The sequence below is a fragment of the Octopus sinensis genome, linkage group LG3, assembly GCF_006345805.1.
Source record: "Octopus sinensis linkage group LG3, ASM634580v1, whole genome shotgun sequence".
NCBI classification, from domain to species: domain Eukaryota; kingdom Metazoa; phylum Mollusca; class Cephalopoda; order Octopoda; family Octopodidae; genus Octopus; species Octopus sinensis.
The window spans coordinates 114,220,430-114,237,483 of record NC_042999.1 but is presented as its reverse complement, the minus strand read 5'-3'; the positions used below and the strand labels follow the sequence as shown (position 1 = coordinate 114,237,483).

At 37.2% G+C, this 17,054-nt stretch overlaps 1 protein-coding gene across 2 annotated transcripts in view; it reads left to right on the top strand.

Moving 5' to 3' along the window:
* The window catches only part of LOC115209863 (histone acetyltransferase type B catalytic subunit), a 186,084-nt gene that overhangs the window by 105,702 nt on the left and 63,328 nt on the right, over window positions 1–17,054 (top strand). The window contains exon 11 of one of the 2 annotated variants that reach the window (XM_029778439.2): window positions 5,353–5,822. The exons of the other annotated variant lie outside the window; for it this stretch is intronic. Within the exon in view, the coding sequence (XP_029634299.1) occupies window positions 5,353–5,676 (324 nt within the window). The 3' untranslated portion in view covers window positions 5,677–5,822. Of the gene's footprint in view, window positions 1–5,352; window positions 5,823–17,054 lie in introns of those variants that run through there. 2 annotated transcript variants of the gene reach the window in all.

Genomic DNA, 17,054 nt, shown 5'->3' with positions numbered 1-17,054 from the left:
TTCTAAAAGCTTAGACTGGTTTTTCAACTTGTAAATGTTAAACGGTCTACTAGTGTTTGTAACAATTATACAATAACACATAGAGGAATATATCCAATGTCTTTCAAATGACTGCATTGCATCTTTTTCTTTTTTCTTTGCTGTCAGCATTTTGGCATATATCTCTCTCTTTTTCTTTCTATCTCCCTCTGTTTATTTGTAGATGTTTTCAAGGTTCCTTCATTGCCATTGATGCTTCTAGTTTTCTTGACTGAGTTCACCAAGGTTTGAAATAACGCTTTAGCCACAAAATCAGCTACAGAGATGGCCCTTGTCCCATAAGTCATTATTGATCTCTTCTCTCAGGGCGGCGAGCTGACTGAATCTATAGCACGCCAGGCAAAATGCTTAGCAGTAGTTCGTCTGCTGTTACGTTCTGAGTTCATATTCCACCAAGGTCAACTTTGCCTTTCATCCTTCTGGTGTCGATTAAATAAGTACCAGTTATGCACTGGGGTCAACATAATCAACTTTATCCCTTTGCCTGTCCTTGTTTGTCTCCTCTATGTTTAGCCCCCTGTGGGCAGTAAAGAAATACTTACTGATCACTCTTATCTCTCTCTCTCGCTCCTTTTTATATCTCACCTTATATCAAATCTGATTCATCACTACAGCTTCTTCCTTCTATGCATACTTGCCTCCTGTTCTTATGGATCTTCAGCTAACTTTTTACAGTTGTTAAGTTGGATACTAAATAAGAAAAGGCATAACCTCTTTGGTGGTGTCACAAAAGTGTTTCTTTGGTGTACCCCTAGGTCAATTATCTTCTTTGAGTTTGGACTACAGAATCTGGTAGGCATTGGTATTGTTGAGTCTAGCTATTGGCATTCATGGTTCGGAATTTTTGTGGATTTTGTTCTTGCCATTGCTTGGTCATCCCATTTGGCATCCAGGATCTGTCATGGTTTTGCTTAATGAAATCTTTCAAGTTTATACCAAAGAGGGATGTGTCAAAAAAATGGGAAAATAACAGCATATTGCTAATATATTCATTCTGTGATGTGTTGTTGTATCTTTCTACTGATGAAAACCTCGCCCCATTTGGCCTACAAATGTTTTACCTACTGTTGCTGGTTTTTGCCAGTAGGCATTAGCACGGCCTTATTTTCTTAAAAATTGGACTTCAATTATATTGGAACAGATATTCACAGGCCACAGTGCTGTCTCTTCTCAACTTCATCTTGGAGGTTGTGAAAGGGTTTTTTGCCTTTTTATCCTTGGCCGCAACCCTTCTTCCCCAGTCTGCTCTTCGTGAACTTCTTCAACATCATCTTCATGCCAAAGTGAGCAGCACTGACACTTATTATTACAGAAGACCAACGACAAGGAGATACACATCCCTAACTAACCACCAAACCAAACCTCTATGTTGCTGAATTTTTGGAACATGGCACAAATCCTAAGCTGACTAAAACAAATAAAATAAACTGAATAGATTGAAATAAGCAAGAATAATGTATCTTGCCTGAGGACACAATACCACCGCTGCAGTTAGGTTTGGCTTCAACAGCTACAAAACCACATGGTTTAATGGTTCTAACCACTTTGCCGTAACTATTCTAGGGTACTACCATCTGAAATTGTATTCATTTTTTTTTTTTCATCAATATTTTACACATCCATAGGCTTGTTTGATATAGGCTTTTTAGTCAAATGACTTCTATTTTGCAGCTGTTGCTCTCCTCCCCCCCCCCCATTAAATCAACCACTCAGTTTTAGAATAGGTGTGGGACTTGTTTGTCAGTTAGGCAAACTGAGGTAAGTAGATGTTCTAGTGTCTAACATATTGTTTCCTCCTCAACCACACTGCCTCACTGCTCAGATTCACAACACAATAGGTATTCTAGTAGTGGGGTTTGGTCAATAGTCCAGTACTTTAGCTTCATAATCATTTCGCTTCTTGTAATAATGCTTTCTAACTACTTTTTTTTTTTTTATACTGGAGTTGTCAGTTTAATCCATCTCAGTACTTGACTCTACATATTTTATTAACTTAGAAGGGATTTGAATTCAAAATGTAACGATATGTAAAACCTCGAGGAACTCTCTTGTTCTGATACTCCACCTGAATAATAACTTTAATGCTTGACCGAATTTGTTTATATTTATTTATTTTAAGGGAAAGAGACATTCATACTTTTCTTTTGGCATCTATCTGAAAATCAGGATCACTCACTAAGAACTTAACTTTTTTAAATTCATTTATTATTATTATTATTTAAGGCCGCACAAGCTGACAGAATTATTAACACGCTGGACGAAATGCTTAGCGATATTTTGCCTATCACTATGTTCTGAGTTCAAATTCCACCGTGGTCAACTTTGCCTTTCATCCTTTCAGGGTCAATGAATTAAGTACCAGTGAAATACTGGGGTCAATATAATTGACTAGTCCTCTCCCCTCAAATTTCAGGCCTTATTATTATTATTATTATTATTATTATTATTATTATTTCTTTTTACCAAGAACAGAACTAATTTTGTATTATATCTGATACATCATACTTTGGGGATGTAACTAAATACTACAAAACACTTTATTTGGTGTTCTACTGCTGTCATCTTATTTCTTATTTCTCACTTAAGTACAGAGTTAATGAGACCAACTTGACTGATACTTTTTGTTAGAATCCCCAAAGATTGGATGATAAAGTCAGCTTCAGTGGGATTTGAACTCAAAACACATGACTAAATACCACAAAGCATTTTTTATCTCACACACTATCAAATCTACAGCTCTCTCTTTACCTCTTAGTTCTGATAGAATGTAAAAGGATAAAGGCAGACAGGACCAGTGGATGTAATGTAATTGTATACACTGAATAGTGATTATATTTATGTTATATATAAAACAGTGTGAACATGTGAAGGAGGAGGAGTATATAATCTACTAAACTATGTTGACAAGGTTTCTGGAATTAGATTTCTTAGGGTTTTGGTTCAATTCCATTATCTGAACTGGACACTTAAATCTGTATGTTTCATTGGCTGTTAGAGTTCTTGCTTTCCAGAATTGATACTGAGACATTTGGAAATGTTATTTGAGATAGGCTGGAATCTAATCTACTTAACATAGCCAAGCATCTGTCATTATGAGTCCTTAACTGCTCGGAAAAATAGTTGCATAACACTCTATATTTAGCTTGTTGAACAGATGTTAAACTGAGCTCAATCATTATTAAAATAACCATACTTGATACAAGCACGCCTGAAAAACACTATTTAAATACATTGGTGTCATCTGTACATCCTCTATAGGTCAGCTTTTGTCAAGCTCTTCAGACAGACTATTGACTTGGGAGAGATGAAATGTTACAGAAACAAGCCCATGAAAGTTAAGAACTTAATTAATGGATAATTACAATCTAAATCATCTCGTTACTACTGAGTCATCAGTTGCCCTTCTCTAGTGATGAAATTGATGTCTCTTGCATGTATTTTGAAACACACATGCACACACACACACTATTCCTCTTTCACAGTCAGTAGTGTTAAAAATATAAGTCAAAGACAGAAATGACAAATCATCAGACTTAAATTCTTGCTTATATTTGACTAGACACAAGGCTAAATTCTTCCTAGGGAGGCAGGCAGTTAAAATTGTAATTTAGGTAGTTATTACTCGTATTTGTTTTTGTCAGCCTGGAGGATAAAAGACTTAGTCAAGCTTTGCCAAAGATGAACAACAGCCAAAGTTTATTCTAGTGATATTTCGTTCAGAATGTAAAGGTGGGGAAAGCAAACTGTGTAGGGTTGCCATACAGCTTAGATGACCTGATGGAAATGTATTAATAGAATTTGTTACACAGTACTCCCTACAGTTTTTCACTTCACTCAAACCATTTCGGTTCTAACTTCCTGAGGCCATTGATTGTGTGAAATAAAACCACTGATTTAATTAAACTCCTCATTTCTTTAACAGTTTGAAATTTACTTCAAACATAAGCAATACATACCTTTGAGGAATATGTTCATAAAGGAGTTAAGCATTAATTGTCCCCTATACTTATCTCCATTCTTTCCCACTAAGAGATAGGAGTTCAATAGCCACTTTCAATTGACTTTCGTTTCATGTATCTTTTGTGTCTAGCCATACTCAGTTTGAAATTATAAGCATGAAGCAACTGCTGCTGCCACCACCACTACTACTACTTCATCATAGCTACTTGACCTACTCTGTGTATCACTTGAATCAAGCCTTCTAAACAATTTCCTTAGACAATGTTGTGCTTACACAAATCTTTACAGTATTGAACCACAGAGCCACCTTGAGCTTCTTTTGTGCTGGTAGCTGTTGAACCCCAAGCAGATATATATATAGCCAATGGGATTCTTTTTTTTTTTTCCTTACACAATGTATCTTGGAATTATCTGATGTATCCTTCCTTCTGTAAGACTAAATAAAAACTGATTCTGGATAGGTTTGGTTACTGTTTCCAGTTGGTTGAATGACTGCGTAACAGCATCCTCATTTGTTCATAGTTAAAAGGCTGTTGTTAAGTAGGCCCTAGATCAACTCTGATTGGGCTGGGATTAGGCATGCCATCACCTAGCTCAGAACCATCTGACATTGTATGATGCAATGATGCTTCTCGCACTGAATGAAAGTGATTGATTTCTTTGAAATTGTTGACTGTTTTATCATGTCCAATCTTACCATTCTTTATGTACCATATTTTCCAGCGTACAATTTGACCTAGTATATAGCATAAACATTCAAACATCATCACTATTTTACCAAATCTTGTTACAGTTTTCATGGAATGTTTGGTCCTCCAAAGTTGTTTTGGTGTATTAAGTCTACCTACCATTTTTGTCAGAAATTACAGTAACTTGGAAAAAGGTCGTTGTTGGGTGGTGGTGCCCTTAACGAACTAAACGGGTTAATTTGGTGGGCAAGACAAGTGCAGAAGTAGAGAAAACCAAGAAACCTCTAATTTTAGAAGTCCTCTTTCAATCTCTGTACCGTATGTTCCACCTTTCAACAACTGCAATATTGTTTTATCCCTACATTTATGCACTCCGTTTGTGAAAACATTGTTTTGAAATACAGTTTATTCTTGTTATTTTCTATTTATTTTTTGGGTATTCTAATAGGTTACCTTTATGCTCTCTCTCTCTATCGCTGCACATGAAGCAATTAATAGAGCTCTATAGGCAGTTAAATCTTCTTGTTGCTTTTTGCTTCTTCACTTTCGTTTTATTTCTCTGTTTTTCTTCACTCCCTCTTTATCTCTGCATCTCTCTCTCTTTCTCTAACAAAAAAACTAGCTAAACATTAGATTACTTACAACATTTATTATTCATTTTCAGAGGTCAGGTAAAAGCTTGCCGAAGCTCTGTTTGATGCTCAACCCTAAAAAACTACAATCGGTGCTGGAGAGGAGATATTTGCACTTAGACATACAGTTCCAGATGCTTTACGAGAATTACAAACTGGTATTGAGCAGGTTAAAACGTAAGGTGTCTTCATCATCGACTTCTTTGTCATCATCCTCATCGTCACCATTGGAATCAGATAGAAAGAAAAAAAGGAGAAAAAAATGTACAGCAGAACAGAAAGAAAGCAGGAAGCATAAGGAGAGGAGAAATAACACACACAAACACCACAAACACAAACACAATAAAGCTAAATAACTGTAAAGAACAAAATTAATGATAAACAAACAGGCGTTTAAGGAGAAGCTGGGGGAATGGATAGGGGTGCTAATTCTAAAGTAGAACTGGTTCAGATGCATTTGTCAAATTGATCTGTTTGGAAATAAAAAGTAAAATAAATGTTTTTAAAACAATAATTTTTTTTTTTTTAAATAAGATATTGGGAGGTCAAGAAAATTAGAAAAACTGGACTGAAAAGGAATTGAAAAATTGAACTAAGTAGATTGGAATAAAATGTATGTGCGCTTGTGTAAGTTTTAAACTGGGTGGTTGATATATATTTCAAGTTTTAATTAATTGATTTTATGTTTTATTACTAGTTAAGATAGGGGTTTGGTAGTTGGGGGCAAAAATCGTTAAGAGTATTGGACAAAATACACTGTGGTATTTTCAGCTCAATATGCTCTGATTCCAAATCCTACCAAAATTAACTTCTTTGCTTTTCGTCCTTCCAGGATCAATAAAGTACCAGTCATATACTGGGGTTGACATGCAATTGACTGTTCCCTTTCCTGCTATTTCTGACCATGTTTTTATTTTAGAAATTATTGTTGGGGGATATATATTTTTTAAAATTTTATTTGGGCTTTTCTGTGATATTTGAAAGGGTTGTGAAAATAAACATTTGCACTAAAGAGGGGTTTTTTTGTGGTAGTAGTGGGCATGTATTTTCCTGACCCTTCCTAAATAACAGTCATGCGTACACTCTCTTCTGTCTAAAGATGTAATAAATTTGCTGATTATTCTTTCAATAAAATTTTAAACCCAGTTGGTCAGAACTGTTGTGTGTAATAACAATATTTTATAATGCTCTTGGAGATATTATTAATATAAAAGAGATGTAAGAAGTATCGGCTGAACTCTGGTGGGGTCGATATAATCAACTTACCTCCTTCCACTAAATTGTTGGCCTTGTCCCAAAATTTGAAACCAATATAAAAGGGATGTGAATGATGGAAACGATTGAATGCCAATTCCTTGAAATATATACAATTATTACTTAACATTGTGAAATCAAAGCTTGCTTATGTTGACTAACTTTTAATCCATTGAGATTCATAAGATATGCTCTTCTCTTACAAATTTGAGGCTTGTGTGACAAGCTAAGAAATCATCTTCATCATTATTATTGGTAGTAGTTGCATGCAAATGAACCAGAAAATACTCTCATACTAGGAGCTTGCATTTCTACTTGACACAGGGAAGTCAATTTGTTTAGACAATTCTAGCCAATACCTTTCTCTTTATAGTGTCATAATCACAAAGCCCACAATCTTCCTGAATTGCTTTCTTTAATTTAATTATTTTGCCCATGTATCTTTCAATCTTAGCTAGTCTTCTACCAAAATAGCCAATCTCAATTAACACAATTTCCATCATATATTCTCTTGTTTTCATATATCTCAAAGGCTAGCTATTAATATTTTCTCTTTTTTCCTGGTGTTTTTTTTTTTTTTTGTTGCCAAGATGGGCTTTCATCCATAACCATTTTGGAATTAATTTCTAGAATTAGATACGGTGTTCTTGTTATGACATGGCTTTGCATAAATGTTATTGAAAATTTCAGCAGAATTTCTTATTTTCTGATTAGGTTTTCATTTGGGTGGGTGGGGGGACTCAAACAGTTGTGATAAAGAATCTCACTTGTTTTTTAAAAAAATTTCATATTGTGTATAAGACAAGTGCTCTAACATATTTTGTGAGTTGCTACTGAAGCAAATCTGGGATCTACATTCATTTAATTCTTGTACTTCAACTTATTGAAAGCTGATCATTTCTCACAGTCATTTAACACCCATTTTACCATGCTAGCATGAGTTGGATGGTTTGACATCCAATAAGCATCAATATCAGTTTTGGCATGGTTTCGATGACTGGATGCCCTTCCTAACACCAACCACTTTACTGTGTGTATTGGGCTTTTGTTTCTTTTTGTTTTTGTTTTTTTTTGTGACACTGGCACAAGTGAAGTTACCAACTAATTTGAAAGAGAGAGAAAAAGGAAAAAGTGAGGGTGGTTTTTATACCAGTTGTTGAGAGGCTAAAATATTTCCGATGATACAATCACACTTATACTATCTTATCTTCTCTCACACTTGATTGTTATAGGGACTTCCTCTAGAACAGTTTGTGTGGAAGAGTGGCTTCAACCAAGTAGTGTGGGTTAACAGGTTAATTTTTCTCCCACCACTGTAAAATTGATAAAATAGGTAACAATATATTGAAATCAAGTTAATCAATTATATTCCCTCGCCATGGTATCTTAGTCATCACTATTCTTTGCTACTATGCTCCGATGGATGTGTAATGTCAGTGTACATACTCGACAGAGCGTTAGCACCTTGAGAGAAATGTTGTACCTAAGAAGCATCAGTTGTGGTGTGCAAGAGAGACGATTGCGCTGGTATGGTCATGTGGCGAGAATGGATGAAGATAGGTGTGTGAGAAAGTGCCAATCCCTAGCAGTTGAGGGAACCCGTGGAAGAGGTAGACCCAGGAAAACCTGGGACGAGGTGGTGAAGCACGACCTTCGAACTTTAGGCCTCACTGAGGAAATGACCAGAGACCGAGACCTTTGGAAATATTCTGTACGTGAGAAGACCAGGCAGGACAAGTGAGCCCAGCCCACTTATGAATGCCTTTCCTCCCTTGGACACAAGACCGGTTGAGGCAAGCGAAGTCGATATAGAACCTCATCCGACGACAGACACCCCATCCCAACCCCCCATGCTTGCGAAGACATGTTGGGGCAAGCGAAATCGAAATCGAAATCGAAACCGAATTGAACCAGCCAGGATCCCTGGCCTGGTGGTACGTAAAAAGCACTATCCGACTCGGGGCCGTGGCACGTAAAATACTCCAATGCGACCGTACGACAGGCACCCATGCCAACCCCCTTTGCTTGTGAAGACATGTTGGGGCAAGCGAAATTGAAATCGAAATCGAATTGAACCAGCCAGGATCCCTGGTCTGGTGGTACGTAAAAAGCACTATCCGACTCGTGGCCGTGGCACGTAAAATACTCCAATGCGACCGTACGACAGGCACCCTTGCCAACCCCCTTTGCTTGTGAAGACATGTTGGGGCAAGCGAAATCGAAATCGAATTGAACCAGCCAGGATCCTGGTCTGGTGGTACGTAAAAAGCACTATCCGACTCGTGGCCGATGCCAGCACCGCCTCGACTGGCTTCCGTGCCGGTGGCACATAAAATACACCAATCTGACCGTGGCCGTTGCCAGCCCCGCCTGGCACCTGTGCAGGTGGCACGTAAAAAGCACCCACTACACTCACGGAGTGGTTGGCGTTAGAAGGGCATCCAGCTGTAGAAACATTGCCAATTAGACTGGAGCCTGGTGCAGCCTTCTGGCTTCCCAGAACCCCGGTCGAACCGTCCAACCCATGCTAGCATGGAGAACGGACGTTAAACGACGATGATGATGATATATATATATATATATATATATATATATGCTTATCAGTGTCTGTCTATTTTTCCCTGATATCTCTTTGTTCATCTTATTTATCAATCTGTATATATCTTTTGCTCTTTGTCATATTGTGTTCTCTTATCACTTTCTCTATTCATGTCTATTTTTCTCATCAATCTGTTTCTTTTTATTACATCATTTGGAACAATATCCTCATTGGACATTTGAGCACAAAGACATCCAATGAGCCAATCTATCTTTGATTACATTTTTGTCCAAGCATTTCTGTCTACTGCTTTCTATCTCTCATCTGTCTCTATATTATGTATCGGCTTGTATATATTGCATGCTTGTGTGGGTGGGTGTATTTGTATATTATGCATTATGTGTGTGTGTGTATGTGCATGTGTATCATCACCATCATCATTTAATATCTACTTTTCCTTGCTTGCATGGGTTGGATTTATATGTGTGTAAATATTACATATATTGCATGTATATATGTATATATTACATATTGTGAGTGTGTCTTATATATTGCGTCTTTATATTATGTATTGTACATGCATGTGTATGTATATTAATGTTTATTTTTTTTTATGTTCACTATAATAAAAACAATTTTACATTAATCTCATAGATTAATCTATAGTGTTATAGAGTACAAATTTATTATTCTTAAGCAAGAATATTATTGACAGTGACTTCAAAGTTTCAGCCATTTAAGCTGTCATTGAAGTTAATCTTGGCTTTATATAGTCTCTGTTGAGATAAAATCTTCCTTGGAGAGGTGGATTTGCAATACACAAGTATCTATGATATATATAATTATTGTTACTGATAAAAACTATGGAGACTTGTACATCCACATAATATATTTTATAATCTTATACAGTTTCTTGTAATGACCTACACATGTTTCGGCTGCAATGACTACTAAGTCTCCATACTCTTTATTATTAATAATAATGATAATATATACTCCAGACAATTTTCACCATCCAGTGAAGCATACATGGAATTACCCTTTGGAAGAATTCACTGAGTGACTTGCAACAAATTGTAGTCACAGACGTTAAATGCTGATTGCAATGGTTAGCTGTTCACTGGAACTTAACTGATAGCTAATATGGTATCCACTCAGATAATATATATATATATATATATATATAATATATATATATATATATATAATATATATATATATATGTGTGTATATATATATATATACGTAGCCACATCACTACAGCTTAGATCGTTTCATTGTTTTTACCTGGAATTAAATATCAGACATGGATGTGTAGGCATACATATGACTATGTGGTTCAGGAGTTCACTTTGAAACCCCTTTGTTAGGGACCAAGCTATTACTGTGGGAGATGATCAACCCCTTGTGAATGAAAATGGTAGATGGACACTGGAAGAAGTTTGCTTTGTGTGTAATTTTATTTTCTTCCTCTTGTTTTGATTGCAAACAAAAGCCTCACCATTCAGGCAAAGCATGGTCAGGTTGTTTGTTGTTTGATTGACTGGAGGGAATTATTACCTTACTTGGAAACAGGTGAGCATTAGCATCAAAAAGGGCATCTGACCAGAGAAAAATTCTGCTCCAGTAAACTTTCAGTTGTACCATGCAAGCATAGAAATAATGATGTGCTCTGTGTGTGTGCATGTAATATATATGCGCAGGCATGGCTGTATGGTAAGAAGCTTGCTTCTCAACCACATGGTTTTAGGTTCAGACCCATTGTGTGGCATCTTGCTCCAGTTTCTTCTATTATGGCCTTAGGCCAACCAAGGTCTTGTGAGTGGATTTGATACAGAAACTGAAAGAAGCCTGTCACTATGTGTCTGTGTCTGTCCCACACCACTTGACAACCAGTATTGGTGTGTTTACTTTACTGATACTTACCTGTTCACCAAAAGAGACTAATAGGATAAGTACCAGACTTTAAATAAAAATACTAGAGTCAAAAATCCACTCATGAAGCTTTATTTGGCCCATACCTATAAAGTAGAATACAATCGCCTAAGGTGCCACTCTTAGACTGAAACTGGAACTATATAGTTGGGAAGCACACTTCTTAACACACAGCCATGCCTGAAGCTATATTCCATCTACCTAATTGTACCTTGCTTGAGTTGGCACAAGGTTATGGTAGAAGTTATTTGCCCAAAGTGCCACCCAATCCAGTGAAACAAAGAACCACATGATTGCAAAACAAGCTCCTAAATCACACTTGTATGTTTGGTAGGCATACACACAGAGGGTGAACCTTACTTAGAACAAACAGTGACAAAGTAATGTCCTGCAGAAGATCCTTCCAATTCATGCAAGCATGAAAGAACGGACAAAATAATGAAGATGATAATGGTGTCTTTATTAGTGTTTGTAATTCTATTTCTTTGTGATTGTGTGTGTGTGCACTGAGTTAAGCTGACTCATCAACGTACTTAAACTAATTGCTTAGTTACTCGATGATGTCCAATTTTATCTGAAGCTTATGAACAAACATGTCAACAATAGGTTCTTAGTTTTGCTGTTATTGTAATGATGGATTAAAAATGGTAGGCTGGCAGAACAAAATGCTTAATCTGCTGAGGTTGACTTTACCTTTCATCCTTTTGGGATTGATGTAATTGACTAGCTCTCTCCACTAAAATTTCAGGCCATGTTCTTATAGTAGAAAGCATTATTATAATGATGGACTTGTAGAATCATTAGAACATGGGACAAAATATCATGTGGTATTTAGTTACAGTTCTTTGCATTCTAAGTTCAGATCCCATCAAGGTTGACTTTGCTTTTCATCCTTCCTGATTCTATGAAATATGGTATCATTTGAAGACTGGGGTTGATTCTAATTGACTAACATCCTATTCCTCCAAAAATGTGTAATTTTGTAACCTTGTTAGAAACCATTGTTAACACTAGGGTGTTGGTTCGGCAGAATCTTAAGATATTTCTTCTGGCTTTTTACCTTCTATGTTCAAATCCTACTAAGGCTAGTTTTACCTTTCATTCCTCCTGGGTCAATAAAATGAAACCGCAGACATGAACTATGATTGATTAAATTTTGTGTTCTATGCTTTTATTTAAAGAAACACAAAACTAAATACTATAGTTGTCACTTGCAAGCTTGTATACTCTGGTAGCATGTGCTATGCTTTTGCTACTTGTTTTAGAAGCAGTTGTGAGTAGGCATACATACCCTTTTGACCTAGTAGAACAGGGAGGATGTGATAGCTGGCAGGAGAAGGGGCTGCACCAGCTCCCAGCTGAATAGGCTAGCACAACATGAAATGAAGCACCTTGCTTAAAGAACCAACTTGCAGACTGGCCTGGGGATAGAACCCATAAACTCATGAGTTTAACCACTAAGCTCTCCCACCAAACCCTGGTTTGACACAAATAGTAAAGAAATTAATATTTAAGAGTGCTGATGCCACGTAAAGAACATCCAGTCCACACTGTAAAATGCTTGGCATTTGGAAGGGTATCCAGCTGTAAAAACCATGCCAAAACACCTGTGCCACATAAAAACACTCCATCCACGCTGCTGGGAGGTTGGTATTAAGAAGGGTATCCAGCTGTAAAAACCTTGCCAAAACGCCTGTGCTTGTACCATATAAAAAACACTCTGTCTACTCTGCTGTGAGGTTGGTGTTAGGAAGGGCATCTAACTGTAAAAACTATGCCAAAACGCCTGTGCTTGTGCCACATAAAAAGCACTCCGTCCACTCTGCTGGGAGATTGGTGTTAGGAAGGGCATCCAGCTGTAAAAACCTTGCAAAAACAGACACAAGTTTGGTGCAGTCTCCTCTAAAACTGTCCAACCCTTGGCAGCATGAAAGGCAGACATGAAACAATGATGAAGATTATGATGATTTAGTTTAATGTTTGACGTTTACCATGGAAAATCTCTCCAAGATTGGACTTTGTTATCACATTCTCTCATAGAGATATCAGTAATACACTTGAGTAGTTCCTAGTTTCATACACAGTTAAAAGAAATGCCTATTCTAACAGGCATCAATTGTGAAGTGAAGAAGCTGGCTTTACAACTACATGGTTTGGGGTTCAATCCTACTGTACAGCACCTTGGCAAGTCTTCTATACATCAGGCTACCCAATTGCCTTGTGAAATAATTTGGCTGGCAGAAACTGTGTGGAAGCCCATCGTACATGTCTGTGTCATTGCATTCATTCCCCAATCACCGCTTGACAACTGGTGTTGGTTTGTTTACATCCATGTAACTTAGCAGTTAAGCAAAGGGACCAATAGATAAGTACCAAACTTTAAAAATTAGTACTGGGGTAGATATGTTTGAGTAAATCTTTCAAGGCAATGCCCAGGCATAGGCTGCATTCCAATGACTGAGACAAGTAAAAGATAAAAGATTACAGTAGTAATTAATGGTGAAGATGATGATGATAATTTCAATGGCGGTGGCCAGTAGTGAACAACATGCTTTAATGTTTTGTGATATTAATAGGAATGCTATAAAATGAAGCTGATGAAGATATCACGTAATGAGGATGATGTCACTATATATTGGTGGTGATGTTGATGACAACATCATTATAGTGGCTGTGATTGAGTTTTCAATCAGACTTGCAGGCATCTAATGAGAAATCTCATCTTGGTAATGAATCTCTCTCTCTCTCTCTCTCTCTCAGAATGATAAATGATAAAAGTTATCTTTGTAACTTACACCCACTGAAAAAAGAACTTTTGGTGCCCAAAGAAGATCTTAGTAAGAGAACCCTTGAACTCATATACACAAGTCACGTTTTCCCATAGAACTAATGAGAGAGCTTCTATGAATCAGAGTTCTTGTTTTTGCGACTTCATTCCTCTAATCTTAAGATACACAATACACTTACTGCATGAAAACTGAATAATAAAATAGCTATAAAACCTTGTTATAATACCCTAGGCTGTTGCATCACCCTCATTGGAGACACTGCTCTGTGTTTGCTTGACCTAGAAAAAGCAGTCGAACTCCCTCTAGGAAACCTCGTGAAAATAAGACTGGATATCATGAGTGGAATACTTTGTTCATAGTTCATTTAGAACTAATCAATAACACCAGTGACCAACAGTGTCAAATGTTCAGTGGTGGTCATTGCTAAAGGAAGCATCGTAATTAAGAGTTGTGTAAATTTTCTTGTTGGTTGACAGTAATGTTTAGATGCTTAATGAAATCACTATCTCTCTCTCATTGTCTTTTTTGTTTGTGCTCTATCTGTTCATTCTTTTTATGCTTGCCTGATGATAGGCTAAATTTACTTCCCAACCTCGTGGTTTTGTCTTAGGTTCTATTACATGGCACCTTGGGCAAGTATCTTCTACTACAACCCCAGACAACCAAAACCTTTGACTGAATGTGATAGAGGGAAATTGAAGAAGCCCATTTGTACATCTTATTTATATAGATATATATATATATATGTAGTTTATATTTCATTTTTGGATTTGGTTTGCAAGATTCTTTATATGAGTTTGTGTGTTGAAGCATATTCTGTTGTGTCTGGGGAGAGTTATTTTCTTTTTTCAATAGTCTTGCTTGACTATTGAAAAGGTTGCAAGACGCAACGAAAATTTTAGGAAAATAAAAATGAGAAATAAGTGGAAATTTTACCGGTGAGTGTATTACATTATAAGGCACAAAAAGAAAATGACTCTCCCCAGACACAATAGAATATGTAGTTTATTTTTCGGTTCAGGTAAGATCAACATAAAAGTACTCTATCTGGTGAGAGAAATATTAATATACATTCTATATTAGTGGGGGTGAATGCTCAGAGAGTGTTACCACTAGAATAAGAATAGCCTGGGTAAAGTTTAGAAAGCTTCTACCCCTACTGGTGACAAAGGGCCTCTCGCTCAGAGTGAAAGGTAGATTGTATGATGCATGTGTGCGAATTGCCATGCTTCACAGCAGTGAAACATGGGCTGTGACTGCTGAAGACGTGTAGGCTCGAAAGAAATGAAGCTAGCAAGATCCGCTGGATGTGTAATGTTAGTGTGCACACAGGACAGAGTGGAATCGCCCTGAGAGAAATGTTAGACATAAGAAGCATTGGATGTGGCATGCAAGAAAGACGTTTGCATTGGTATGGTCATGTACTGCGTATGGACGAGGAGAGCTGTGTGAAGAAGTGCCACTCCCAAACAGTGGAAGGAATCCGGGTTTGAGGGAGACCCAGGAAGACATGGGATAAGGTGGTGAGGCATGACCTTCGAATGTTGGGCCTCACAGAGGCAATGACGAAAGGCTGAGACCTCTGGAGGTATGCTGTGATTGAGAAGACCTGGCAAATAAAGTGAGTCCACAGCTGTAACCTTCACCAGTGTCGCATAACCAGCCCATTCAAAAGTACCTTGGATCGTAGGGTGACATGCCGTGCTTGAGGAGACCTATTGAGTCAATTACATCAACATCAGCAATATCAAAATCAAATCAAGTGGAAATTGTAGTTGTGATCCCTGCGCTGGTAGCACATAAAAAGCATCATCCAAATGTGGCTGATGCCAGTGCCGGTGGCATGTAAAAAGCACCCACTACACCCTTGGAGTGGTTGGCATTAGGAAGGGCATCCAGCTGTAAAATCACTGCCAGATCAGATTGGGGCCTGATACAACCTCCTGGCTTCCCAGACCCCACTTGAACCATCCAACCCATGCCGGCATGGAAAATGGACGTTAAACAATGATGATGATGATGGTGTATATTATGAGCTACTAATAGCTTCATATATTGAAGATCTTATCTAGGCAGGTTTTAAAACACATCTAGTGTCTCCTTGTACCTAGAGCATGAAGATTACTTGGAAACAATAGGCATATTTTAAAACCTGTTCGGATAAGATCTTCAGTGTATGAAACTATTAGTAGCTCACATTCAATTATTCTATCATTCTCTCTCCCTTTTATTTTGTGCGAGTGGCATTCCTTTATTCATTGCCTTCCATCAGGCTTAGTGTGTGCACTTGCCATGCACTTTGTATGTAAACTCTGTCTCTTTCCCCCTTTTCTCTATACATCATCATCTTTTAATGCCCATTTTCCATGCTGGCATGGGTTGGACAGTTTGACCAGAGCTGGCAAGCAGGAGAGCTGCATCAGGTTCCAGTCTGATTTCTCTTGGCTTCTATGGCTGGATGCCCTTCCTAACAGTGTGTTGGGTGCTTTATACATGGCTATAGTACAGGGCTCTTGCAGGCCAATTGTCTTCAGCAGGCGGAATGGCATTAACACTTCTGCTGTGGAGAATGAGTCTCCTTGAGTACTGCAAGGGGGCAGATATTTCAATCTTTTGTCATCTCAGATGTGTGTGTGGTTATGTAAACCTACTGCTTCTTACTGTTACATACCAACCATTTGTCAAGTTTATCCTTCTACTTAAACTGTGATTGTTTCTGTGTGTAACATGAACAGATCACATGTACATATGTGTCATGTATTTGGCATCCATCAACTACATCACTTGTATCAGCTTCACCATCTCTATACCACTGCTTATCAATTTCAATTTTCTTATACTGACTTTAACCCCTAGCTCCTATAACAAGCTTCCTTTATAAAGTGATCAAAATTCAAATCTTCATGTGAATTTATGATCCAAATTCCAGCTTAATCATGACAAATATTGTTTTACTTCATGAATTTCAAAATAAATTTTTAAAATAGTCTATTTCACCAAAATTATAACAAAAGGATTAACCTCATACATTTTCTCTTATACTCTCTCTCCTATGTTATAAAACATGATTAGAGGGATCGTCCAACTAACCAACATTTATATTTGCTATAATTATATACAGATAAGCTTACACATACACACAAAGCATTTATACTTATGATTTATATCACAAAAGTGTTCAGTATGCGCTTATGAAGAATGTGTACACTTTATATTT